At 46.0% G+C, this 21,732-nt stretch overlaps 1 protein-coding gene across 2 annotated transcripts; it reads right to left on the reverse strand.

Moving 5' to 3' along the window:
• Positions 1-6,792: 6,792 nt before the first annotated feature.
• On the reverse strand, positions 6,793-9,396 carry Sod3 (superoxide dismutase 3). Of its 2 annotated transcripts, none has more exons than XM_090344093.1 (2): positions 9,306-9,396; positions 6,793-8,124 (listed from the first exon to the last, which is right to left on the reverse strand). In XM_090344093.1, the coding sequence occupies exon 2, from the start codon at positions 8,121-8,123 to the stop codon at positions 7,401-7,403; it is 723 nt and encodes a 240-aa protein (XP_090200219.1). In that variant the 5' UTR covers position 8,124; positions 9,306-9,396; the 3' UTR covers positions 6,793-7,400. The 2 variants fall into 2 exon arrangements, with proteins under 2 accessions (XP_090200219.1, XP_090200218.1); XM_090344092.1 differs by having other exon boundaries at positions 6,793-8,138.
• Positions 9,397-21,732: the final 12,336 nt, after the last annotated feature.

Consider the following 21,732-nt stretch of genomic DNA (forward strand, 5'->3'; position numbering starts at 1 on the left):
GGTTCGTCCCTTAGCAGAGAAACTGAGCTGTGCTAGGGTGGCACCCTGCACCACAGAGAAGTGCAGGGTCACTGAACCATACGGCATTCTTTCCCTGGGAGGGTCTGGTAGCAGAGCCCCAAGTATAGAGCAGCAGAATGGCTATCTTCAGATGCACTGCAGCAGGCGCGAGACCCCCAGATCACCACGTCAGTGACCATGAGGCTGACATCCTCATGGATGTGCCAGACCATCCCCCAGGACCCCTCTATAAAGTGGCACTCCACACCCACCCCCCCAAGAGGAGCGCTTGTGCAGTCCCAGGCCCTCCCAGGCCAGCAGCAGACCCAGAACTCACTGTCCAGCTAGTCAGCTCCACAGGATCAGCTGTCCACAACTCCAGAGATGCCAAGGAAAACACGCCATGCTTAATACAATGCTAGCAAAGAAAACTCTTGCCCTCCAGAAGCTCTGGTTTTGACACATGCTGGTCAGAATGAGCATAATCAGGACTGGCTCTGGAAAGCAGGACTCGTGGTGAGCTCCCATACATCCCGTCAGGGTCAAGAGGACTCACTGGGTCCCAGAGAATCTTCACTTTGGAGAGCTGGAGTCAAAGGAACCATCACTTCAATTCTGTGTGCAGCCAGCCCAAGTGGGTCTTGTGTTATTAGATGGAAGGGGAGCCAATGAGCTGATCCTGTCACAGAGTTACCATGACAACACTCCACCCTCATATGGGACATGGTCCCACTTCTGCTGTCTCCACCCAATATGATTCTTCTGTTCCATTTTCCTCTCCAAATATTAAAGAGTTTCAGCAGCTACTGTAGTTGTCTTTTGTCTTCTTAAAAGTCATTATAGGAGTGGACAGCAGGGAGTTGGCTCCTGTAATTCTAGCTACTCCGAAGGCTGAGAGCTGAAGAGCATAGTTTAAAGCCAAGCCAGGCAGGAAAGTCCATGAGACTCTTACCTATAATTCACCCACAAAAAAACAAACCAACAGGATGAGGGGAGGGAAATGGAGACAACGACATGAGAAAGGGTATCAATGTGTGAGAAGTAATGCACCTACTGTCTGGTGGATATAACTGTAACCCCTCTATACATTACAGTAATAAAAAATTTTATCTAAAAGCAAGCAAACAAACAACAAAAAACTGTACCTGAAGATATGGCACCAGTGTTAGAGTGCCGGCCTTGAGTGAAAAAGCTAAGGGACAGCCCTAGACCCTGAGTTCAAACTCCAGTACCAGCAGTACCAGCACACACAAAGCAGAGTCCTTGTAAAGGCATGCAGCAATCATCATACACACTAATAAGCCATACTTACAGAAACTTAAACAATAGGGTAGTGAATAAAACGGCATCACCAGAGCTGGGTGCTGGTGGTGCACGCTTGTAATCCTATCTACTCAGGAAGCAGAGATCTGAGGATCATTGTTCAAATCCAGTCTGGGCAGGACAGTTTGTGAAACTCTTTTCTCTAGCCATCAGAGAACTGGAAATGAAGCTGTGGCTCAGAGTGGTAGAGCATTAAGCCTTGCACAAGCAACAGCTTAGGGATAACACCCAGGCCCTGAGTTCAAATCCTACAACCAACCGCTCCCTCTGCCACCTGCCTCCCCCTTCGTAAATCACCAGAATTCTAAACTTGGCATCCAGGGCTGGCTCATTTGAGAGTCTCCAGGGGTCTGGTGCCCTGTGTCTGCTTTGCTTATTCTGTGTCAATTACTCATGACAGCAAGATGACTGCAGTAGCTACACCTGTCTGTGTTTTCACATAGGGAGTTGCTCCTTGTATATGTATGTATGCACTTTAAGAACAAGAAACTCATTTCTGGCTACATTTTCTTAACCAGTGTCATAAATTTCTTATAGAACCACCTTACATGCCTAGGTCTAAACCAACCCTTAATAAGGACCAGTGTTATTGTTTATAGATTCATAGACTAGAAATGTGCTCACTAAATGGGCAATTATCAGAACAAATCACATCTTAGCAGTGTAGAAGAATTAGGAATTATATTTAAGTAGACTTGACTTGGCCACCAATGGTGTTATCTCTGTACCCCACATGCCCTTTTATTCTTTCTGTTTTCAGTAGGTGTTGGGGGAGGGGCTGTTCTTTCATATCATCGTTTTTGACTCTAGTCCTATTTTTCTAGCCCTGTGTTCCCACCTTTGCTAACCTCTACAGGTGTATTTGTTTCTCTATTCTTTTTCCAGTTTGGTGCCAGCAGAAGGCAGAGCCGTGGTGGATAAATGAAACCCAGTTGACAGGTCTCTTAATGAAAGCTAGTTTGCACAGTCTGCTGGTCTCCTGACCGCTCTGTACCTGCGAGCTCTTAGGTGTGGATTTTTACATATGGGTGTTTGTCTTTCTTTTAATTAAAGGCCTGTGGAAATGGATTGGTGTTAGAAAAACAGTTGTTTGTCATCTCTAACTCCCTCCCTTTTGCAGCTTCTCCTACCCTTCCTGTACTCTTCCACCCTCTCCCTTTTTTCCCTACAGTGTCCCTGGGAGCCTAGCAAATGTAAGCAAATCGAATTAGGTTTTCTTTCCCATTGTTTCTCCTCTTCCATGTTTTCCTGAACAAATACATCCTCAACCCAAAGGGAAATTCTAGAAAAGGGCTCTTCTGTCCAATGTTCATGTGTTGCCGTGATTTTTTTTTTTGATGTCTTTCTTTCACTGCGTATATTTGCACCCCACCTCACCAGATGGCATAAAAAGTCCAGCTGTCTTCTTTCAAGACTTCCAAGACAATGAGACTTGCTTATTGTATGTTTCTTCCTGTCTCTTTACAATGACAGTGTGCCTTTGTCCTTCTCGGTTTTCCATGCCTCTGAAAAGATGGGGTGCTCTTTTGGCTTCTTTGTTTTCCTGTGGGTGAGTGGGTACTCTATTTCTTCTTGAAATCTGAGGATTGTGCTTTCATTTTGGAAGCCTGGGTTTACAGCAATACTATGTCCAAAAATCCAAGCAGGCCCCAACTCACAGCTTTCAATAGAGTCCTTTCCCCCAGCTGACTTTCTGAGCAGAGAAATGAAGAGACTGGAGAGACACAAATGGGAATTCAGTAGTGAATCTAATTAGAAAAAGAAGCAGAAAGATATAAGAAGGACTCAGCCGGCCAAGAGTTTGGCCTAGTGGTTAAAGTGCTTGCCTAGCATGCATGAAGACCCGGGTTCGATTCCTCGGTACCCCACATACATAGAAAAAAACCAGAAGTGGTGCTGAGGCTCAAGTGGTAGAGCTCTAGCCTTGAGAAAGTCCAAGGACAGTGCTCAGGCCCTGAGCTCAAGCCCAGGACTGGCAAAAAAAAAAGAAGGACTCAGCCCTTGATATCATGAATGCATGTGTATGTGTGTGAGCACATGCACACACACACACACACACACACACACACACACACAGACATGTTGCTATGGCAGGAAGGCAATTTAAAGTGCAGGCTGCGAGTTTTATAGATGTTCTGCCTCAGCCTGGGTGCCCTCTCTTCACTAAATGAAGCTTATTCCAGATGCTCATGGAAGGTCTGCATCATACTAAAGAGTTTCCCTCTGGAGGATCTGGAGGAGCTCAGAAATAGTCTGGGAACTTAGCTGAGGCCAGTGATCACTAATTAGATTTATTTTTTTTTAATAATTGACCCCCTCCCAAACAACAGCTGCTCTTTTGTAGGAAATTTCTGTTTTATCTTTTTTTTTTTTTTTGCTTTGTTTTGCTTTTTGTCAGTCCTGGAACAGAACTCGAGGCCTGGGCACTGGCCCTAAGCTCTTTTTTTGTTGTTGTTGTTCAAGGCTGGTGCTCTGCCACTTTGAACCCCAGTACCACTTCTGGTTTTCTGGTGGTTAATTGGAGTAAGAGTCTTATGGACTTTCCTGCCCACGCTAGCTTTGAACCACAATCCTCAGATCTCAGCCTTCTGAGTAGTTAGGATGTAAACCATTAGCTCCTGGCTGTTTGGGGTTTTTTAAATGTCAGTTCTGGGACTTGAACTCTCGGCCTTGCACTCTTATTTGTTTTTTTTTTCTCTTAAGGTTAGTGCTCTACCACTTGAGCCACAGCTCCACTTCAGCTTTTTGGTGATTAGTTGGAGAGTCTCATGATCTTTCCTGCCCAGGCTGGCTTTAAACCTTGGTCATCAGATCTCAGCCTCCTGAGTGGCTTAGAGTCATAAGCCACCAAGTACCCATCTTTATTTTGTAGTTTTATTTAAAGGAAAGGAGATTCATTTGCAGACTTTACTGTATTGGATTCTACAACAATCCTGCATCATAACTATCTTCTTTGTTATCTGAAATAAAAATGTGATCATTTTCTTGATAGAAGTGATTATTCTTTGCATCATTCTCTCTTTCTCTGACCTCATAGTAGTAGGCCAAACATTGTTTCAGCATACTGTGCAGTGTATCAGCTATACTCTGTCAGCTATATAATCTGATCATTCGGTAGTGGTGAATGTAAAGATTTCATGCATTCAGTAAAAAAAAAATGCAAATCTAAAATCAGTTGGCTTATTTCCTGCAATTTTTCAAGTTGACCAAAGTGCTCGCTAATTTGTTCTATTTTCTTACATTTTTAGTATTTCTGTGTATATGCACTAAAAATCCCCACTCGGAGAAAAAAATGAACTGCCATTCTGAGAAAAAGCTTATCCTAAACATCTAAAGATAGCATTTCTAATTATTGTCTACATTGTGTTTAAAACGATGCAAACTTGAACATTATTCTCACTTTGCCAGCTGTGTCTAGGTAGAATCATTACATCAAACACTTCTAATTTTACAAAAAAAAGAAAGAAAGAAATCAAAACAAGTGTGTGTTTTAGGTCTCAGTGACAAATGCAAACCCTGTGAGTCAAATAGGCAAACTGATTAGCAAGCTGGCTGGGGAGTCACAGCAGTAAAGACAAGGAGATGAGCCAAACCGACCCGCAACATGAGAAGAGTAAAAATAGACTCCAGGAGTCAAATGGGGTCCAGTGGGTGTTCTTGGTGGCACATATTAGGTCTGGTGCCAAGAACCAGATGTTCGCCTTATAGCTCACAATCTTTACCCCCAAGAACTGAGATGGTAGGGTTCATCTCAGCCTGCCTCTGGATGGATGCAGAAATCCTCAGAGTCTTCCGAAGTAAACATCTTTTCCTTCACCTTAGTCCTCCTTTGTAGGTGACATCCACTGCCCTACACTGTTGTCTAAATCTTCCTTATGAAGGAACTTTTTCTGGGTTTGGCCATCTTTAGCAAATAGGCATTAATTAGATCTTTATTAAGCATGTGTATTATTCTATGCCCTGACTTAATCCTAAAAACCCTAAGATTAATTTAGTATGATGATCTCATTTTACAGATTAAAAAATATCCAGGCTCATATGGGGGCAGGGAGGGGGTAATGTGTTATTCCTTGTTCCTGGGTCACACATCTTTCTATTGTGGAAACAAGTAAATGCATCCAGATAATATCAGAATATTTAAGAAAAATAAAAAAAAACCCTACCCCCGTGCTGGGTGGTGGCGGCTCATATCTGTAATCCTAGCTATTCAGGAGGCTAAGATCCGAGGAGTGTAGTTTGAAGCCAGATCAGGCTGGAATGTCTGTGAGACTCATCTCCAATTATCCAACAAAAAGCCTGAAATGGAGTTGTGGCTCAAGTGGTAAGAGCATCAGCCTTGAGCAAAAACAAACCTAAAGGACAGGACCCAGGCCCTGTGTTCAATCGTAGTACCAGCACAAAAATAAATAGATTCGTTAATGAAATTTTTAAAAATCCCTTGCTAATTCCATTTGGTGCCGACTTCTTTGTTTCAAATAAACATTCCAAAAACCAGTGTGCAGTGTCACCAGCCTTTTCTCCACTTGTCTCTAAGGGGTCAAGGAAAGATTCCAAACTAACAAGTTAGGACTGGTTCAAGGTAAAAATTAACCACTGGGGTAGGGTTTCTGGCTTTAGCTTGGTCTGACTCATTTTCTAAGGAGTCCAGGAGAAATGGGAACTGCTTCCTAGACTGGAAAGGACACCGCTGGGAGGCGGGTCTACCTTGCAAGGCAGGAGTGGATAAGAGTACTTTTATTGAGTAAACAAAGGTATACACACACCAGACTAGTCTACTCTGAATACCAGTTAAAATGTTCTAGAACTCTCCCCCCACCCCCCACACACACCAAGGAAGGCCTAATCCTTTTAAGCAGTGGCCCTTGGACCCTAGTGCATCCATTTGTCAGTTCACTTTCTTGTCCTGCCTGCAGAAAGCCAGTTATTTCAGGTACCACACCAGCTCCCTGGAGTTTGCTGGGTCAGGTGGGGTTGTAAGCCCTGACCTTTGAGAAGTGGACCAAAGGCTGCCTTCCAAGCAGGGGGTTGGGGGTGGGGAAGTCAACCGCACAGGTGGGTCACTGGTCACCTCCTTCCTTCCCAGGTCAGTGGCTCCAGCTTAGAATCTCTCACGTGGACTTTGCATTGTATAACCATGTGATGTGTCTATTAAACATGACAGATCAATAAATAAACTGATCAACTGAAGCTTCCTTGAATAACTCTATTAGGAATAACTATGAAGAGCAGGACAGGTAGTGACTGAACACCATTCCAGCCTACTGGGGAAGGAGGACGGGGAAAAGTCAGGTAAGAATTTGAGAGAAAAACAAAAACAAAAACAAACCTTTTTGTCATCTCCTAGCAGTAACAGTAGTAGTCACAGTTGTAGAAATGATCGTAATTATAAATAAATAAAAAAATAAATAAATAAATAAATAAATAAAAGCAAGCTGAACCTGGATGAGAAATTAGTTAAAACACCAAGTGTCCAACAGAATGTCTGCATGTTTAATGTGCAGTGTAACGATTGTCAAATATATCTGCAGGGAGCAGCTCTGTAGATAGCCAGATTTGGAGGGGGCAGCTGGACAGACAGCAGGAGCCCTGGGGCCCAGAACCCTGGGTCACCCCAGGATGGGTGTCAGAGCACCTAGGAGGAATGTAAATGGTCTTCAGGCCTAGCAGGGTCTCGGAGTCACAGGTAGGGGCTGAGACGAGGTGGAAAGGGACATAGAGGGTGGAATTCAGGGCAGACATAGTGTTTCCGAATATCTGGGGTGAGGAGCCTCAGTGCTGTTGTGGAGAGGGGCTCAGAGGCCCAGGGCAGCCCCCAGCCTGGAAAAGAGGTGTCTGGGCACCCCGGGGGGAACAAAGGGAGCCCCAGAGGCGGAGAAGAGTCTCAGGAGAAATGGGTTTTCGTTCAATGGACAGAGAAGCTCTGGACATACATGGTGGTGTCTCAGCAAGTGGTGGCATTCTCGGGGGTGATTCCGGGGGGTGTCTGCGGACAGAAGGATGCATAGGCACAGAGGTATGTTGGGGTGTGGAATCTGGGTGGGGGGACTGCAGAGGACAGTGGGGCGCTGGGGGCGGGCTCAGGGGGCCTTGCAGCCGCTGTTGCGCTTCCGCTTCCGGTGCTGAGTCTGCTCCCGCATCTGGCGCTCCCAGGCCGCGGGCCCGCTGGTGCCCACCACGCAGCAGGCGAGGCGGCGGCCCGCGTTGCCGTTCTCCAGGCTGGCCTGGTTGCCGCCGAGCCCCAGGTCGTCCTCGCCCGCGTGGACCACGACCGCGCGGCCCACGATGGAGTGCGGCCCGGCGAGGGAGGCATCCAGGCCCACGCGGTGCTTCCACAGGCGGCCGTCGCGCACCGCGAAGTTGCCAAAATCGCCGGGGTGGTCGGGGTGCGCCACGGCCAGCGGGTTGTAGTGGGGACCCGTGGATTCGCAGCCCTGGCTCAGGTCTCCGAACTGGTGGACGTGGATGGCGCGGCTGGAGCGGTTCGGCTCGGCCGGGAAGCCCTCCAGATTGAAGAACGCATCCAGCTTGGCGCCGGGCGCCAGCTGCCGGAAGAGGATGAGGCCGGTCACCCGGGGCTGCGCCGCATCCAGCGTGGCGGACGGCTGCACCTGGCACGCGGCGTGGAGCGCGGCGTCCCGCCTCGGCTGCCGCGTCAACTCCCGCCAGATCTCCACCACCTTCGCGTGCATGTCACGGATCTGCGCTGCCAGCTCCGAGCTGAATTCCACCGGGCTGGGGACATTCCAGGTGGCCGAGGACCGCGCCGCCAGCAGCAAGCTGCAACAGAGCAGGGCCAGCATGCTGGAGCCTGCCACCTGCGGGGCGCACCCGCCGGGGAGGGGGACACACAGCAAGCCTTAGTCACTCGAGATGGCCGATCTTGGGGACTCACTTGTCATCAGATCCACTGCACCTTCCACCAACACACACACACACACACACACACACACACACACACACACACACACACACACACGTCCCCAAGAGACTGGCCCAGCCAGCGTGCACCACAGTCTCATTTGGCAGCTCCCCAGGGCTCCCTGGGTGCCAGGCAGGGACAAATGAGGGTTAGACACTTTACGCATGCGTACCAGGCCGGAGACCGGATGTGCGCAGCTCCAACCTGCTGCCCTGAGGTAAGGGATGGAGGAGCAGATGCTTGGAAATGTAGTTCAGGGGACTTGAAAGGGGACAGACAGCTGGCCTGCCCATCACCTTCTGGTTATTGAAAACCAGATGCACAGGCCTCACTCAAAAGATTCTACTTGATTTTACATATATATACATATATGTATCTATAACGAATGTACATATTACAAATATATATAATATAAATATATATATATAATCTTTAAGTAGCTGTACAGAGGAGTTAACATTCAACAAATTAGCCTGATAGATTTCTTTTTGAAAGGAAAAACTGAAAGATTCTAGGGCCCAGCCAGAGGATCCCAGATCCCAGAGTCAGGCTCAGATTTGGATCTCAATTACACAGTGCACCATGTATACTTCTCAAGACCCTTCTATAGCATGTCAGGGTCTTTGCACAGAACCCAGGAGAGGGGAAAAGCCCTGATCTTGAACCAAAGGAATTCACAAGCCTGTCCTGGGTCTGTATCTGGGAAAAACATGCCCAGCCTGAGCCTTGGCTGGTTTTCATCCCTCTGCTCACTTTTACCCTGAGGCATGGCAGGCCAGATTCTCAGCCCTCTGTCTTTCTCAAGCTGGTGGCTTGCCTATCACCTAGCTTAGTAAAGTAGCAACACCTAAGCTACCATGGCACCTGAGTCCTCTTGGACTCACCATTGGAGTCCAGAGTCAAATGAGCTAAGCTTCTTCTATCCACTGCTTCCCTCCTTCATTACTCCCTGCTCCCTGTTATCCCCTTTAGCAGCGATCTCTAGCCTTCCCCACTAATCCACTGTCCCATCCAGCTGTTTCAGCACAGGGAAGGACAAAATGAACATCAGGTTGGTACCCACCTGTCCTGCTCTCCTGGACAGCTTTCCCTCTGCAAAGTAGGGTGCACCCCCGGCCAGCCACAGGACCGAATGAAGGCTGCCTTCTCCAGAGCCAGCCAGATGTTTGTGAGCCCAGCGAGGCCAGCCCTAGGGAGTGGTCACCAACAGAGAAGAAGGTCATTGGGCCAGTGGAGAGGGGAGAAGCCAGCCAGGCCTCTCTCAGGGTAAAATTGCCTCCCTTCCCCCTCCTCCTTTGCCCCCCCCACTGGCTTTTCTTGCCAAGAGTGTGTTTTTGTGCAGACGCAGGCGGTGACCTTCAGTCGTCAGCAGGAGAGTCAAAAGGAGAAGGAAAACAGATTGCTTGAGAGGGGCACAATGGCCTCTTTATGGCAAGGTCTCTTATTTTCCCCTGATTTCTCCAGCCCTCCACTTCTTTCTGCTGGGCACGGGTGCACAAGAGTACCTGAGAATAGCATGTGACATGCTCTCCAGGACTGTCCCGCCTCACTGGGGACTGGTGATGACTGACATTCAGGCTCAACTTTGCCACTTGCTAATAGTGAGTGTCTGGACCATGGCGTCCCTCTCTGCACCTCCCCTTCCCACTCCTCCCCTCCACAGCTGTAAGATGGATCCAGGACACTGGCCACTTGCACTCTATCCCAGAAAAGATTAAATGGGGTCACCACACTTCACCTTTGAACCCAATGCATGGCTCTCATAACTAATGACTATTAGTATATCATAAATACTGGCAGTATCAGTAAGTAGCACCATAGCTGTTGGTCACTAAGGTGACAGAGGAGCTTTTGAAAAGTTTGCAGGGGCTGGAAGTGAGCCATAAGCCTTTCCCACCAGAGGGTCTGTTCTCCCTTTACTGCCTTCTTCATCACAGCAACTCCTGCCAGAAATAGAAGCTTCCCTTTCCCAGAAAAGCCCACAGGGGAAAAGGCACTTTGCCGCTGCCTGCCGACCTCCTGTATTCCGGCAACTAATGGTTATTGGGTGCTTGCTCCCTGCTAGGTTCTGTGCTGTGCAGGGCACTCAGAGCTGCAGGAGTCTCTGTCCTTCGGGGTTCACACTCTGAGGAGGGACACAGTGTGACAACAGTCAAACTAGAAAAGGAAGAACAAGACCCCCAGAAAGCCCAGGCCAGCCCCAGCTCTGGCAGCAGGAAAGCCTGTTCAAGAATCCAGACCTGTAGCCTCCACCCCAGGCTGATTCAGTCAGCCCCCAACAGGGGCGTCTTAGGATATCTTGTGCATGTGTTACTGGGCTTGCACTCAGAGACTGGGTGCTTTCCTCCCTTAGCTTTCTCTTGCTCTAGGCTGGCACTCAACCATTTGAACCACAGCTCCACTTTCAGCTTTTGGATAATTCATTGGAGATAAAGAGCCCCCAGACTCTCTTGCTCAGGTTGGCCGTGAGCCATGATCCTCAGTCTCAGCCTTCCGAGTACCCAGGATTTCAGGCATGAGTCCCCAGCCCCCAGCGGCTGACTCTTATGGGTGACTAGGATTGGGAACTGCTGTCCAACAGAAAGAAGTCAAGGGAGCAGCCATTCTGGAAGATGAGATGATGACTTACTGGCATTCAGGGCCTTCAGACCTCTTCCAAGTGCCCATCCATGAGCCTTGAGAGCCAGGCGTCAGCTCAGTCCGGTAGCTCTGCATTCTGCTCCTAGGCGTAGATGCCCTCCACTCTTGAGTTTCTGGCATGCCATCCACCACCCACAGCTACCCTGCCCCATGCTGCTTCCTCACCAAGAATCATGCATGCAAATTTATAAAATCCTTATCTTCATTCTCTTCAGGACATGATTGTTATGTAATCTTATGGCGACTGTTTCAGACCGGAGTTCTTTTCATTTAGCCTCTTCTTATGTCATTTAAGGCCCTCCAGATTACTTGTAGGGTTAGGATAAATACTTCTACTTGTTTGACATTGTAGGGGAATTTGCCGTGTGTGTGTGTGTGTGTGTGTGTGTGTGTGTGTGTGTGTGTGTGTGTGTGCTGGTACTGAGGTTTGAACTCAGAGCCTTGTGAGCTCTCTGCCTCTCAGCTTCTTCACCCGTGGCTGGCACTCTACTACTTTGTTGGGAGCCAGAGTGGAATCAAACTGTACCTTGACTTGCATCAGACGATGGCTTTATTGTCTTATTGTTTTCTGGCCCTATTCTATGTAAATGACCTGAGAATTACCATATGAATGTAACACCTGGAGGTTCCCTGGGTCAGGAGGAGGGAAGAAGGGGGAGTGGAAAATAAACGCGGCAGTCTCGGCAGTCTTTGCCTGGACTGCGGACATCCCGGACCCGGTGTGTCTGTCTCTCTTCTTTTTCTTCCTAGTCCTTGTCCCCTATTTCAGGAACCCCAATCTGCGAACCCTGGTTTGCTGCCGGTTGGCCCCGGCATCTGGCGCCCGAACAGGGACCCTGAAAATCTGGGACGAAGGTGAAGGACCCCTCCCTGTGGTGAGTAACACATCGTAGGACTATTGAGAGAGGATCTTAAGAGAGTGTATAGTCAGGAGTAAAAATTATGGGTCAAGTTAATAGCCATAGGTTATATCTACCGATCTTAACAGGCCTACTTGAAGCCCACGGAACGTGGGCGGAAAAATGGGTGCTTCAGAGCTTCCTACAGTTTGTCGAGGAGGCATGCCCGAGGTTTATAGAGGAGGAATTCCAAAAAACCTGGCAGCGGATGGGAAAAAGAATTCAAGAATATTATAATGTATATGGCCCCGAAAAGACCCCAGAAGAGGCTATTGATGTATGGAATATAGTAAGTGAATGCATAGATCCTCTACATGAGAATGCTGAACTTAATCTTGAATTAAGGGAAATTTATGAGTTAAAGGACCCTTCTGAAAAACCTGAGGCTGAGCCATATGCCGCAGCCCAAGAGAGTCTAAGTGAGATCTTGAAAAGGGAACAACAACCAGTAGATATTGAGTATCAGAATTCAGGTTTGAATATCAAGGAGGAAAGTTATGATGAGTCAATGGAGGGCCGGGTGGCTACGATAGAGAAGAAGTTAGAAGAAATGCTACATCTTCTATCGAAAATGGGGATAGAGCAGAGAGCCCCCCCAGAAGTAGGAAAGAAACATGACCCTCAGGCCACTATGGTGTCTGATTCTAAACCTTACCCCTCACACCCACCGCCTCCGGGTGCAGCCTTACGGCCTCAATCCCTTTTTCAACCTTTAGGCAAGCCTAAAGGCCCTAGCAACAAGTCCCTTTTAACAGGCACTACAACCAGGCACAGTGCATCGCAATTAAACCTGACTCAGGCTGCTAGAGAGAGGGAAGATATTTCAGGGCCTCGATGCTTCCCTAGTTTAGTTGATCATGATGAACAAGTATACCATCAACCTGTTCCTGTTAAACTATTACAGGATTTAAAGAGTGCCTGCTCCCAATATGGGCCAACTGCCCCTTTTACTCAAGTAATATTGGAGGCTGCGTGTGCTGGTATTGCATGCCCAAATGACTGGAAGCGGCTTGCCAGAGCATGCCTTAGTGCAGGAGAGTACTTATTATGGGAGACAGAGTTCACTGCACAGTGTCGGGCTAAAATTGAAACAAATAGGTCTAAGAACCTGCCTTACACTTTTGATCAGTTGTTAGGAGAGGGAACCTATAAAACACCGAAGATCAATTGGGTTATGCAAAGGAGGCTTATTTACAAATAAATGCTACGGCGAGAGAGGCTTGGAAAAAGTTACGCAATTCCAATCGTACAAAAAATCTAGTAGAAGTTAAACAGGGACCGAATGAACCTTATCTAGAATTTTTGTCTCGATTAATGGAGACTGCCTAGTACAAGATGAGAATGCAAGGAAGAGTATAGTTAGACACATAGCCTATGAAAATGCCAACGCCGCCTGTCAGGCGGCTATCAGACCCCATAGGAATAAGGGAGGAATCACAGACTTTATTTCACTATGTGCTGATATTGGACCCTCCCATGTACAAGGCCTTACTTTAGCCGCCGCTCCTCAAGGAAAGACTGTTACTGAGTTTCTAAAATATAGAGGTCAGCGGCATTCTCGGGATGCTAGACCCCCAGGGCGTTGCTTTTCTTGTGGACAAATAGGACATTGGATGACGCAATGCCCACGCCAGGCCAGGCAAAAGAGAGAAAAATCACCTGGCACATGTCCACGCTGTGGTAAAGGGAAGCACTGGGCTAAAGATTGCAAGTCAGCAACAAATCGCAATGGCCGCCCGTATTTGGGAAACTGGAGAAGGGGCCAGCCCCTGGCCCCGCAAAACCATGGGGCAGTCCCTCCCTCTTCTCGGCCACAAGTGCATCTTCTAACAACCCCCCAAGATCAGTCTCCGGCCTCTTCCGTGCCACCCCAGGCAGTGCAGGATTGGACCTCTGTTCCTCCACCTGCTCAGTATTGACCCCAGAGATGGGGACACAAGCTCTCCCCATGAGGGTCTTCGGCCCCCTTCCCCCGGGAGTGGCTGGATTGCTGTTAGGGCGAAGTAGCTCAGCCCTTAAAGGGATACAGATTACACCTGGCAAAATTGACCAGGATTTTACTGGAGAAATCAAAGTTATGGCCTCTGCCCCGAAACACGTGGTATCGATCCCAGCCGGTCAAAAATTAGCACAATTAATACTTGTGCCTTTACCTCCCGGGGAGACTGCTAATTCCCCATGTGGACAGAGAGGATTTAGATCTTCTGATATCTATTGGGTACAAAGCATAAAACAAGAGAGGCCTGAGATGACTATATTTATACAAGAAAAGCCCTTTAAAGGAATATTAGACACTGGAGCAGATGTGTCTGTGATATCTAAAAAACATTGGCCAGCCCAATGGCCCCTGACAACCTCTATGACTTCCCTACAGGGGGTTGGGCAAGCAACTGACCCACAGCAGAGCAGTGCGATCCTTGTTTGGAGAGATGAGGAAGGGCACTCTGGTCATTTTCAGCCATTTGTCCTGGATCATCTGCCAATTAATTTATGGGGTCGTGATATCATGGAAAAAATGGGAGTGTATATGTTTAGTCCTAGTACTGCGGTCACTAAGCAGTTACTTGATCAAGGCCTCCTCCCCTTTAGGGGACTAGGCCGAGCAGCACAGGGGGAGCTAGAGCCACTCCAACCCCAGTCTCACCCTACGAGACAAGGATTAGGGTATTCTCTAACGGGGGCTGTAGTTTGTCCTGCCCCTCATGCTGATCCCATAAATTGGCTCTCTGAACAACCGGTATGGGTCGAACAGTGGCCTCTTTCACTAGAAAAGATCATTGCAGTACAGCAGCTGGTACAGGAACAGCTGGACTTGGGACATGTGGCCCCTTCTAACTCTCCATGGAATTCTCCAATTTTTGTTATAAAGAAAAAATCAGGTAAATGGAGGCTGTTACAGGATTTGAGAAAAGTCAACGCCACTATGGAACTGATGGGGGCCCTACAGCCTGGCTTGCCTTCACCCATGGCAATCCCCAAGGATACTTATAAGATTATTATAGATTTGAAGGACTGTTTCTATACTATACCCCTGGCGCCTCAAGACTGTAAGCGCTTTGCCTTCAGCGTCCCCTCTGTTAATTTTAAAGAACCCATGAAGCGATATCACTGGCTTGTGCTCCCACAGGGCATGGCAAATAGCCCAACTTTATGTCAAAGTTTTGTAGCTAGAGTCATTTCTTCCACTCGTGAAAAATTTTCTTCTGTTTATATTGTTCATTATATGGATGACATCTTGTTGGCTTGTTCTGACCCTATCGTCGTACGACAAGCCTTTGGACAACTAAAGCAAGATCTGAGCCTCTTTGGCCTTATAATAGCAGCTGAAAAGGTTCAGGAACACCCCCCTTTTACATATCTAGGCCATATATTAGGCCCACACTATTTTAAAAGCCGAAAAATACAATTAAAAACTTCACACTTAAGAACTCTTCATGATTTTCAGCAATTCTTAGGAGATATAAATTGGCTTCGGCCTTATCTAAAGCTCTCCACAGGAGAGTTAAAACCCCTTTTTGATCTCTTAAAAGGAGATACCAACCCTACATCCTTGCGCGAATTAAATCCTGACGCCAGGAGGGCCATCCAAATTGTAGAAAAGGCAATTTCCCAGCAACAAGTGACCTATTGTGACTATTCTAAACCATGGGGAGTTTACATTTTAGCTACTTCTCACTCCCCAACTGCTGCATTGTGGCAGGATGGCCCACTTTTATGGCTTTATCTACCATCAACACCCGGCAAAGTGCTGACCCCCTACTACGAATTGGTAGCTAATCTGATACATATGTGCCGAGTGGATTCCCGTAAATATTTAGGTCAGGAACCTCATTTTATCTGTGTCCCATATAATCTACAACAGCAAGATTGGCTATTCGCCCATTGTGATTCTTGGGCCATTGCTTGGGCCAATTATACGGGGAAAATTTTGCATCACTACCCGTCTAACAAACTTCTCCAATTTGCTGCGTGTCATACGTTTCTATTTCCTTCCATAGTACAGGCCTCGCCTTTATCTTCTGCTGCTTTGGTATTTACAGATGGATCCTCTAATGGAACGGCTGCTTTGACCATTAATGGGAAAACTCAATCTTGGGTTACGGGTTTTTCCTCCGCCCAAGAGGTGGAATTAGAGGCTGTTTTACAAGCACTCGTCCTGTTACAAGACGAGCCCTTTAACTTATATTCAGACAGTCAATATGTAATCCGTGCTCTTCAAGTCATAGAAACTGTTCCCTTTATTGGAACTACTAACTCCAATATTCAGACCCAATTTCGCCAAGTACAAACTTTGCTTTGTTCTCGCAACCACCCTTGTTTTTTTGGCTTTGTTCGAGCTCACACTAATCTTCCTGGCCCTTTAAGTGAGGGCAATGCGGTTACTGACTCCGCCACCAGAGTTTACTTAACTCAGGTTGAACTTGCTAAGCAGTCACATGCCATCCATCATCAAAACAGTCGAGCCTTGCGCCGACAGTTTAAATTATCTAGAGAAGCAGCACGACAAATAGTTAAGACTTGCTCCAACTGTGTCCCTTTTTCACCAGCCCCCCATTTAGGCATAAATCCACGAGGACTGCTTTCTAATCACATTTGGCAGATGGATGTCACACATGTTTCATCATTTGGCCGATTAAAATATGTTCATGTTACTGTAGATACTTATTCTAATTTTATCTTGGCCACCCCCCTTGCTGGGGAAGCCACTAAACATTGTATCTCTCACTGCATTCGATGCTTTGCTGAGATGGGGATTCCCTCGCAAATAAAAACAGATAATGGCCCTGGCTATGCAAGCCGAGCATTTCAATCCTTCTGCCATTCCTATAATATCACTCATATTACAGGCATTCCTTACAATCCTCAAGGTCAAGGCATCGTGGAGAGAGCTAATGGATTATTAAAACATCAAATTGCTAAAATACAGAAAGGAGAGTCATATCCCGCTACCCCTGTGAATATACTTAATCATGCTTTATTTGTTTTAAATTGTTTGAATTTGGATTCAAATAATTTATCTGCTGCTCAGCGATTCTGGGAAAAAAGAGCGCAGCGTCCTTTTGCCTTAGTAAAGTGGAAGGATCCCCTAACTGGTGCTTGGCATGGACCCAATCCTGTTCTAACCTGGGGTCGAGGGCATGTATGTGTTTTTTCACAAGGAGAAAATGACGCCCGCTGGCTGCCTGAACGCTGCGTTTGGATCGTGGAGAGTGACAGTGGCCATCCAAGCAGCGACTCACTGGGCCTACACCCCCAACCCTCCAGTGGTGCATCCTGCAACGTGGGAAGGACCTGAGTCATTTGTGCATGTCAATCGGGACTGCTACTGATCCACTTGTTCCACACATTCATATGAATGTGTTTCTCCTCCTTTTACTATTATGTAGGGACCTTTTAACATATTTATTGACTCTACACAATTTAATATGTGACATTATTTTGTCTTTACCAGCCCTCTTCTTAATAACCTTTTTTGTAAAAGATGCCCAGGTGAAAAGCAAAGGCCTCCAGAGGTAAGCAGAAGTCGGCCGACCCCCTTGTATGTCTGCGTTTTATTTCATTTCATTTTATTTTATTTTATTTTTGTTTGTTTGTTTGAAAAGGTGCACTGTGGGCCTAAAACAGAGGCCTGGGTGGTCAAGGGACACCTTGACCCCCCTCCCCTTCTGAGTTTCTTGTCGATAACAAGGCATACCTGAGAGTCCCACCAGCAAGACATGTCTAAATCTAAAAATAACTGTTTGGTGAAAACATTCATTTGAGCTCATGTTTTTTGTGTTAAGTGTATCTGATTGAGTCCAATTTTCTTGTTATATGTCAATGTCTGATTATTTAAAAGTCTCCGTTTCTCTGTCTTGTTCGTGTTACATATTTTTTCTTGTCCAGTTTTGTCTTTAAAATTGGTACCATTTCTAAGTATGGATCCTTATGGTTTTTCTGTGCGTACTCAAGCACACATCCTTGTTATTTATTTGAACATTTCTGGGCCTAGCATGGCCGCTCCCCCATGTCTGCAGTTGTGACAAGCCCTGGAAAAATAAATTCCAGCTAAGTTGCCTTGCAAAAAGTTTTGTTTTGAACCTGGTTCTCACCTGTAAGAGTAAAATTGGCAAAACTCTCTTGACACAAACTTCCGGAAAACGAACGGCCGATATTAATTTTGCGCGCTTTATGATCTTTGAGTATGAATGTGTGTGAATGAGTGAGTGAACATGTTCAAGGTTAAATTGTCAGCATGCTGTATAAAACAATGGATAAATTTATACTTAAACACAAAGACAATTGGGTAAATATAAGCTTAAAACTTCAACAAAAATATTAGGTTTGAATGTTTTACAATGTCTCAAAGAATTATTGTGTTGTCTTAAAGAAAAACTGGTAAACATTTTTCTAGATCCTGAAATCTGCATTTTATTGCAGGGAATACAGCTGTATACACTGTAAACATTGTATCCTGTTCAGCACAGAGGTGTTAGGGAATTTGGGATTTATTACTTTAAGTTAAAGTTTGGAAACATGTATTAGAGATTTAAATGTAAAATTGTTCATTAACGTCAGAAATTTTGCCTGTCCTTTCTTGCAAACTGACACTAGAAATCTGATGGTAAAATGTGGATAATGTGATTAGTATTTTAAAGGAATGTTTAAAGGTTTATCTCCATGCTATTGGGTGTATTTTAAAAAAGGAGAGGAAACTAAGTCCAGACTTAGACTTTTGGTGCACTGATGTCTATAGTTCTTGAATTAGGGAAAAACTGTTATTTGAGTTTAAACTGTTGTTGGAGTTCTAGACAGTAATCTAAACTGCAAAAGAGCCCTTTTTTCTAAAAGGCAAGAGGAGTGCCTTGAGCCTTAGGGGGCCTGAAGGCAGAAGGAGCTCTTTGTGCCCTTAAAGGTTTTTCAATTGCAAATAAAGGCTAAGGTGTTAATTGTTTAAGCCAGTATCAGTAAAAGTTATTAAGAACATTGGAAATGGGTTTCTAAACAATATTTGAAAGTGAAGTTGTCTTAAATGTTTAAAGAAAGAGAAAAAAGGAAAATTAGGACTACCAAAGTAATTGCTTAATTGCTATTTCAGCTTGCTCTTGTAAGTTACCTTATAGCAACTTCCAGCTAGCCCATGGAGAAGGACAGCAATCCTTATTCAGATGTAACTTTGGCTTTTACCAGGTTCTAGGTAAGCTCATGCTTAGAGACTATTTCTGTGTTGACCACCTTGTTGCTTTAATTGGAGTAACGTGGCCTTTTGTAGGACTCATTGATCTGAAAGCCACAGCTTTGAGCCTGCCCGGGCAAAGCAAAGTCCCTGTGAGACTATGGTGTCTAATCTGCCAGCAGGATGCTAGGACAGAGTTGTTTTGGAGCTTGAAGTGGCAGAGTGCTAGCTCTGAGCTGAAAAGCTGGGAGGAAGCACTCAAGCACCAAGCTCGGGACTCATAGTGGTAGGGTGCTAGCCTTGAGCTGGAGAGCTGAGAGACAGTACCCAGGCCCCGAGTTCAAGTACAGCAACCAACAAAGTGAAATGCCAATGGCATGTTTATCCCTGTGTGGAGAGACACTACTGGGACACGAAAGCCTCTGCTTGGATGGCAGAGATGGTGTCAGATCTTAGTCACTTGTGCTTGGCCAATCAAATTAATCAGAGCCGGGAGGTCATAGAATAGTTTGTAAGCATGCCTTACTAATGCCCGTGCCTTTCATAACTGGGCAGGAACTTGTCAATCTTCTGTGATAGCGGGTAGTTTAAAGTCCTAATTGAGCAAAATTTTTATTTTTTATTTTTGACACCAGCCACAAATTCAGGAAAAGTTTGTGGATCTGAGGCTTGTGTCTCTATTAATCTGTTTAGATCTGACAACTGAAGCATTGTTAAGGTTGCAGAAATTTAGTTCCCCAGACAATCAAGAAAAAGCCTTTGCAAATGGGTGCTAGGTAAGCTACACTATTGTAGCCAAGGATGGTTTGTGCAGTTGTTGAATGTCAAGTATGATCTCTAGTTTGGAGTAGATTGTTGTTCCTGGTGTCTAATCCTTGCAACCCCTTGATAAAACAGGCTGGGCTTCTTAAGGTCCCTGGTCAAGCGTGGAGACTGCGCCCCTGAGTCAGCTTGAAGAAGTCACGGAAGTTGAATCTCCGCCCATCAATCCCCGTTGGACCAAGGGACCAAAGTCATTTTTGGAAAATGTGACAGGATAAATTAGGGGTATAGAAAAGAGTAAAAATTGCACTTGTGTTTCTTTTAAAATAAAAAACGGGGGACATGTTGGGAGCCAGAGTGGAATCAAACTGTACCTTGACTTGCATCAGACGATGGCTTGTCTTATTGCTTTCTGGCCCTATTCTATGTAAATGACCTGAGAATTACCATATGAATGTAACACCTGGAGGTTCCCGGGGTCTGGAGGAGGGGAGAAGGGGGAGTGGAAAATAAACGCGGCAGTCTTGGCAGTCTTTGCCTGGACTGCGGACATCCCGGACCCGGTGTGTCTGTCTCTCTTCTTTTTCTTCCTAGTCCTTGTCCCCTATTTCAGGAACCCCAATCTGCGAACCCTGGTTTGCTGCCGGTTGGCCCCGGCACTACTTGAGGTACACTCTACTACCAGTATTTTTCTGGTTCATTGGAGATTAGAGTATTTTGGATTTGTCTGTCCCGGCTGGCTCAGGTCTCAGCCTATTCAGTAGCTAGGATTACAGGTGTACGCTCTCAGAGGAATTTGCCTTTTTTTTTTTAACCCCATTCTCATTGTCACTTACTTCTGCAGCAGACTCTCTTGTGTTTCTGAGAACTCACTGTATACTCAGTCCAGAAGGTGGGGATGACTTAGACATGGGATAGGGCAATCACAGACAATGAGCTGCGATGTACTTCTACTGGGACTGTTAGAAGAGATGTACCCTCTTTCTATGTCATTGGACTTGAACCTGGAGGAGAAAGCCTGGCATGTGTAGCCACCATACTCCACTAAGGAAGGTGGCCTTATCCCTCATTATGGACTACAAAATCAGGACTCAGTGACAGTATCTGAGTTCCTGGACCTAGCCATACCTGAAAGTTCTATTTTCATTATGTGAATTAGTACAGTCTCATTTTACTTGAGTTGTTCGGTTTTCTGAATTGACAACTGCACACTTTATGGTGCACTTTCTCCCCAAATGTATTAATTAATGCTTGCAATAGCTTTGTGGGGTGGATAGTAATCCATTCGATCTATAGATAAGGAAATAAGGTTCCAAACAAGAGAATGATAGGGCCCGAGTTGCAGAGTTTGAAAAATAGCAAAGTCAAGATTTAACCCAGGACTCTCATTTCTCATCCTGGCCTTTTAAGTCATTACACATTATTATTAAACTGTCCAATGGGGAGATGACATGAACATGAGAAATAGGAAACAGAGTGCAATTTTGCAACTATGTCTGCAGTATCCGTGAATGCTTGCAAAGGAGACACTAACCTATCGATCTGGGATGGAGTGCAAATCTATCAGGTAGAAAAGGAAGTGGGATCAGGGCTGCCTTCTCTGTGTAGGGTCAGCAGCATGATGTGTAGCTCTGTACTCCTTCCGCAGGGATGCTAGTTGAAAAAATATCTTTCCTTTTCATTGTGCTCAGGAAACTACACACTTTGTTCTGTGTTCCTGTCATTTTTGCACAAGCATGTTCGGAGAATAGAAGAGTCGATGTTTCCCACAAGGTGGGCAGGAAGAAAAGATTTGTTTTTAAGAGTGGGAAGAAAACAATCACAGGCCAACTTTATTCTGTTCCTCTTGCATATCAGGCACTTGTGAAGCAATTTGCCGTAAGGAAGTGTTGTCATTTTCCGCAGTCTGAAATCCAGCTGAACCTAGTCTTTCCCCTCTCCGCCTCAGAAAGAACAAAGTAGCAGATATGGCTAGAAGGTCCCTCGGAGCCACTTGAGGAGACTAGGATGGAAAGAGAAAGGTGGCATCTTCT

Source organism: Megascapheus bottae, chromosome 13 (genome assembly GCF_031878675.1).
Source record: "Megascapheus bottae isolate mThoBot1 chromosome 13, mThoBot2.hap1, whole genome shotgun sequence".
Taxonomy (NCBI): Eukaryota; Metazoa; Chordata; class Mammalia; order Rodentia; family Geomyidae; genus Megascapheus; species Megascapheus bottae.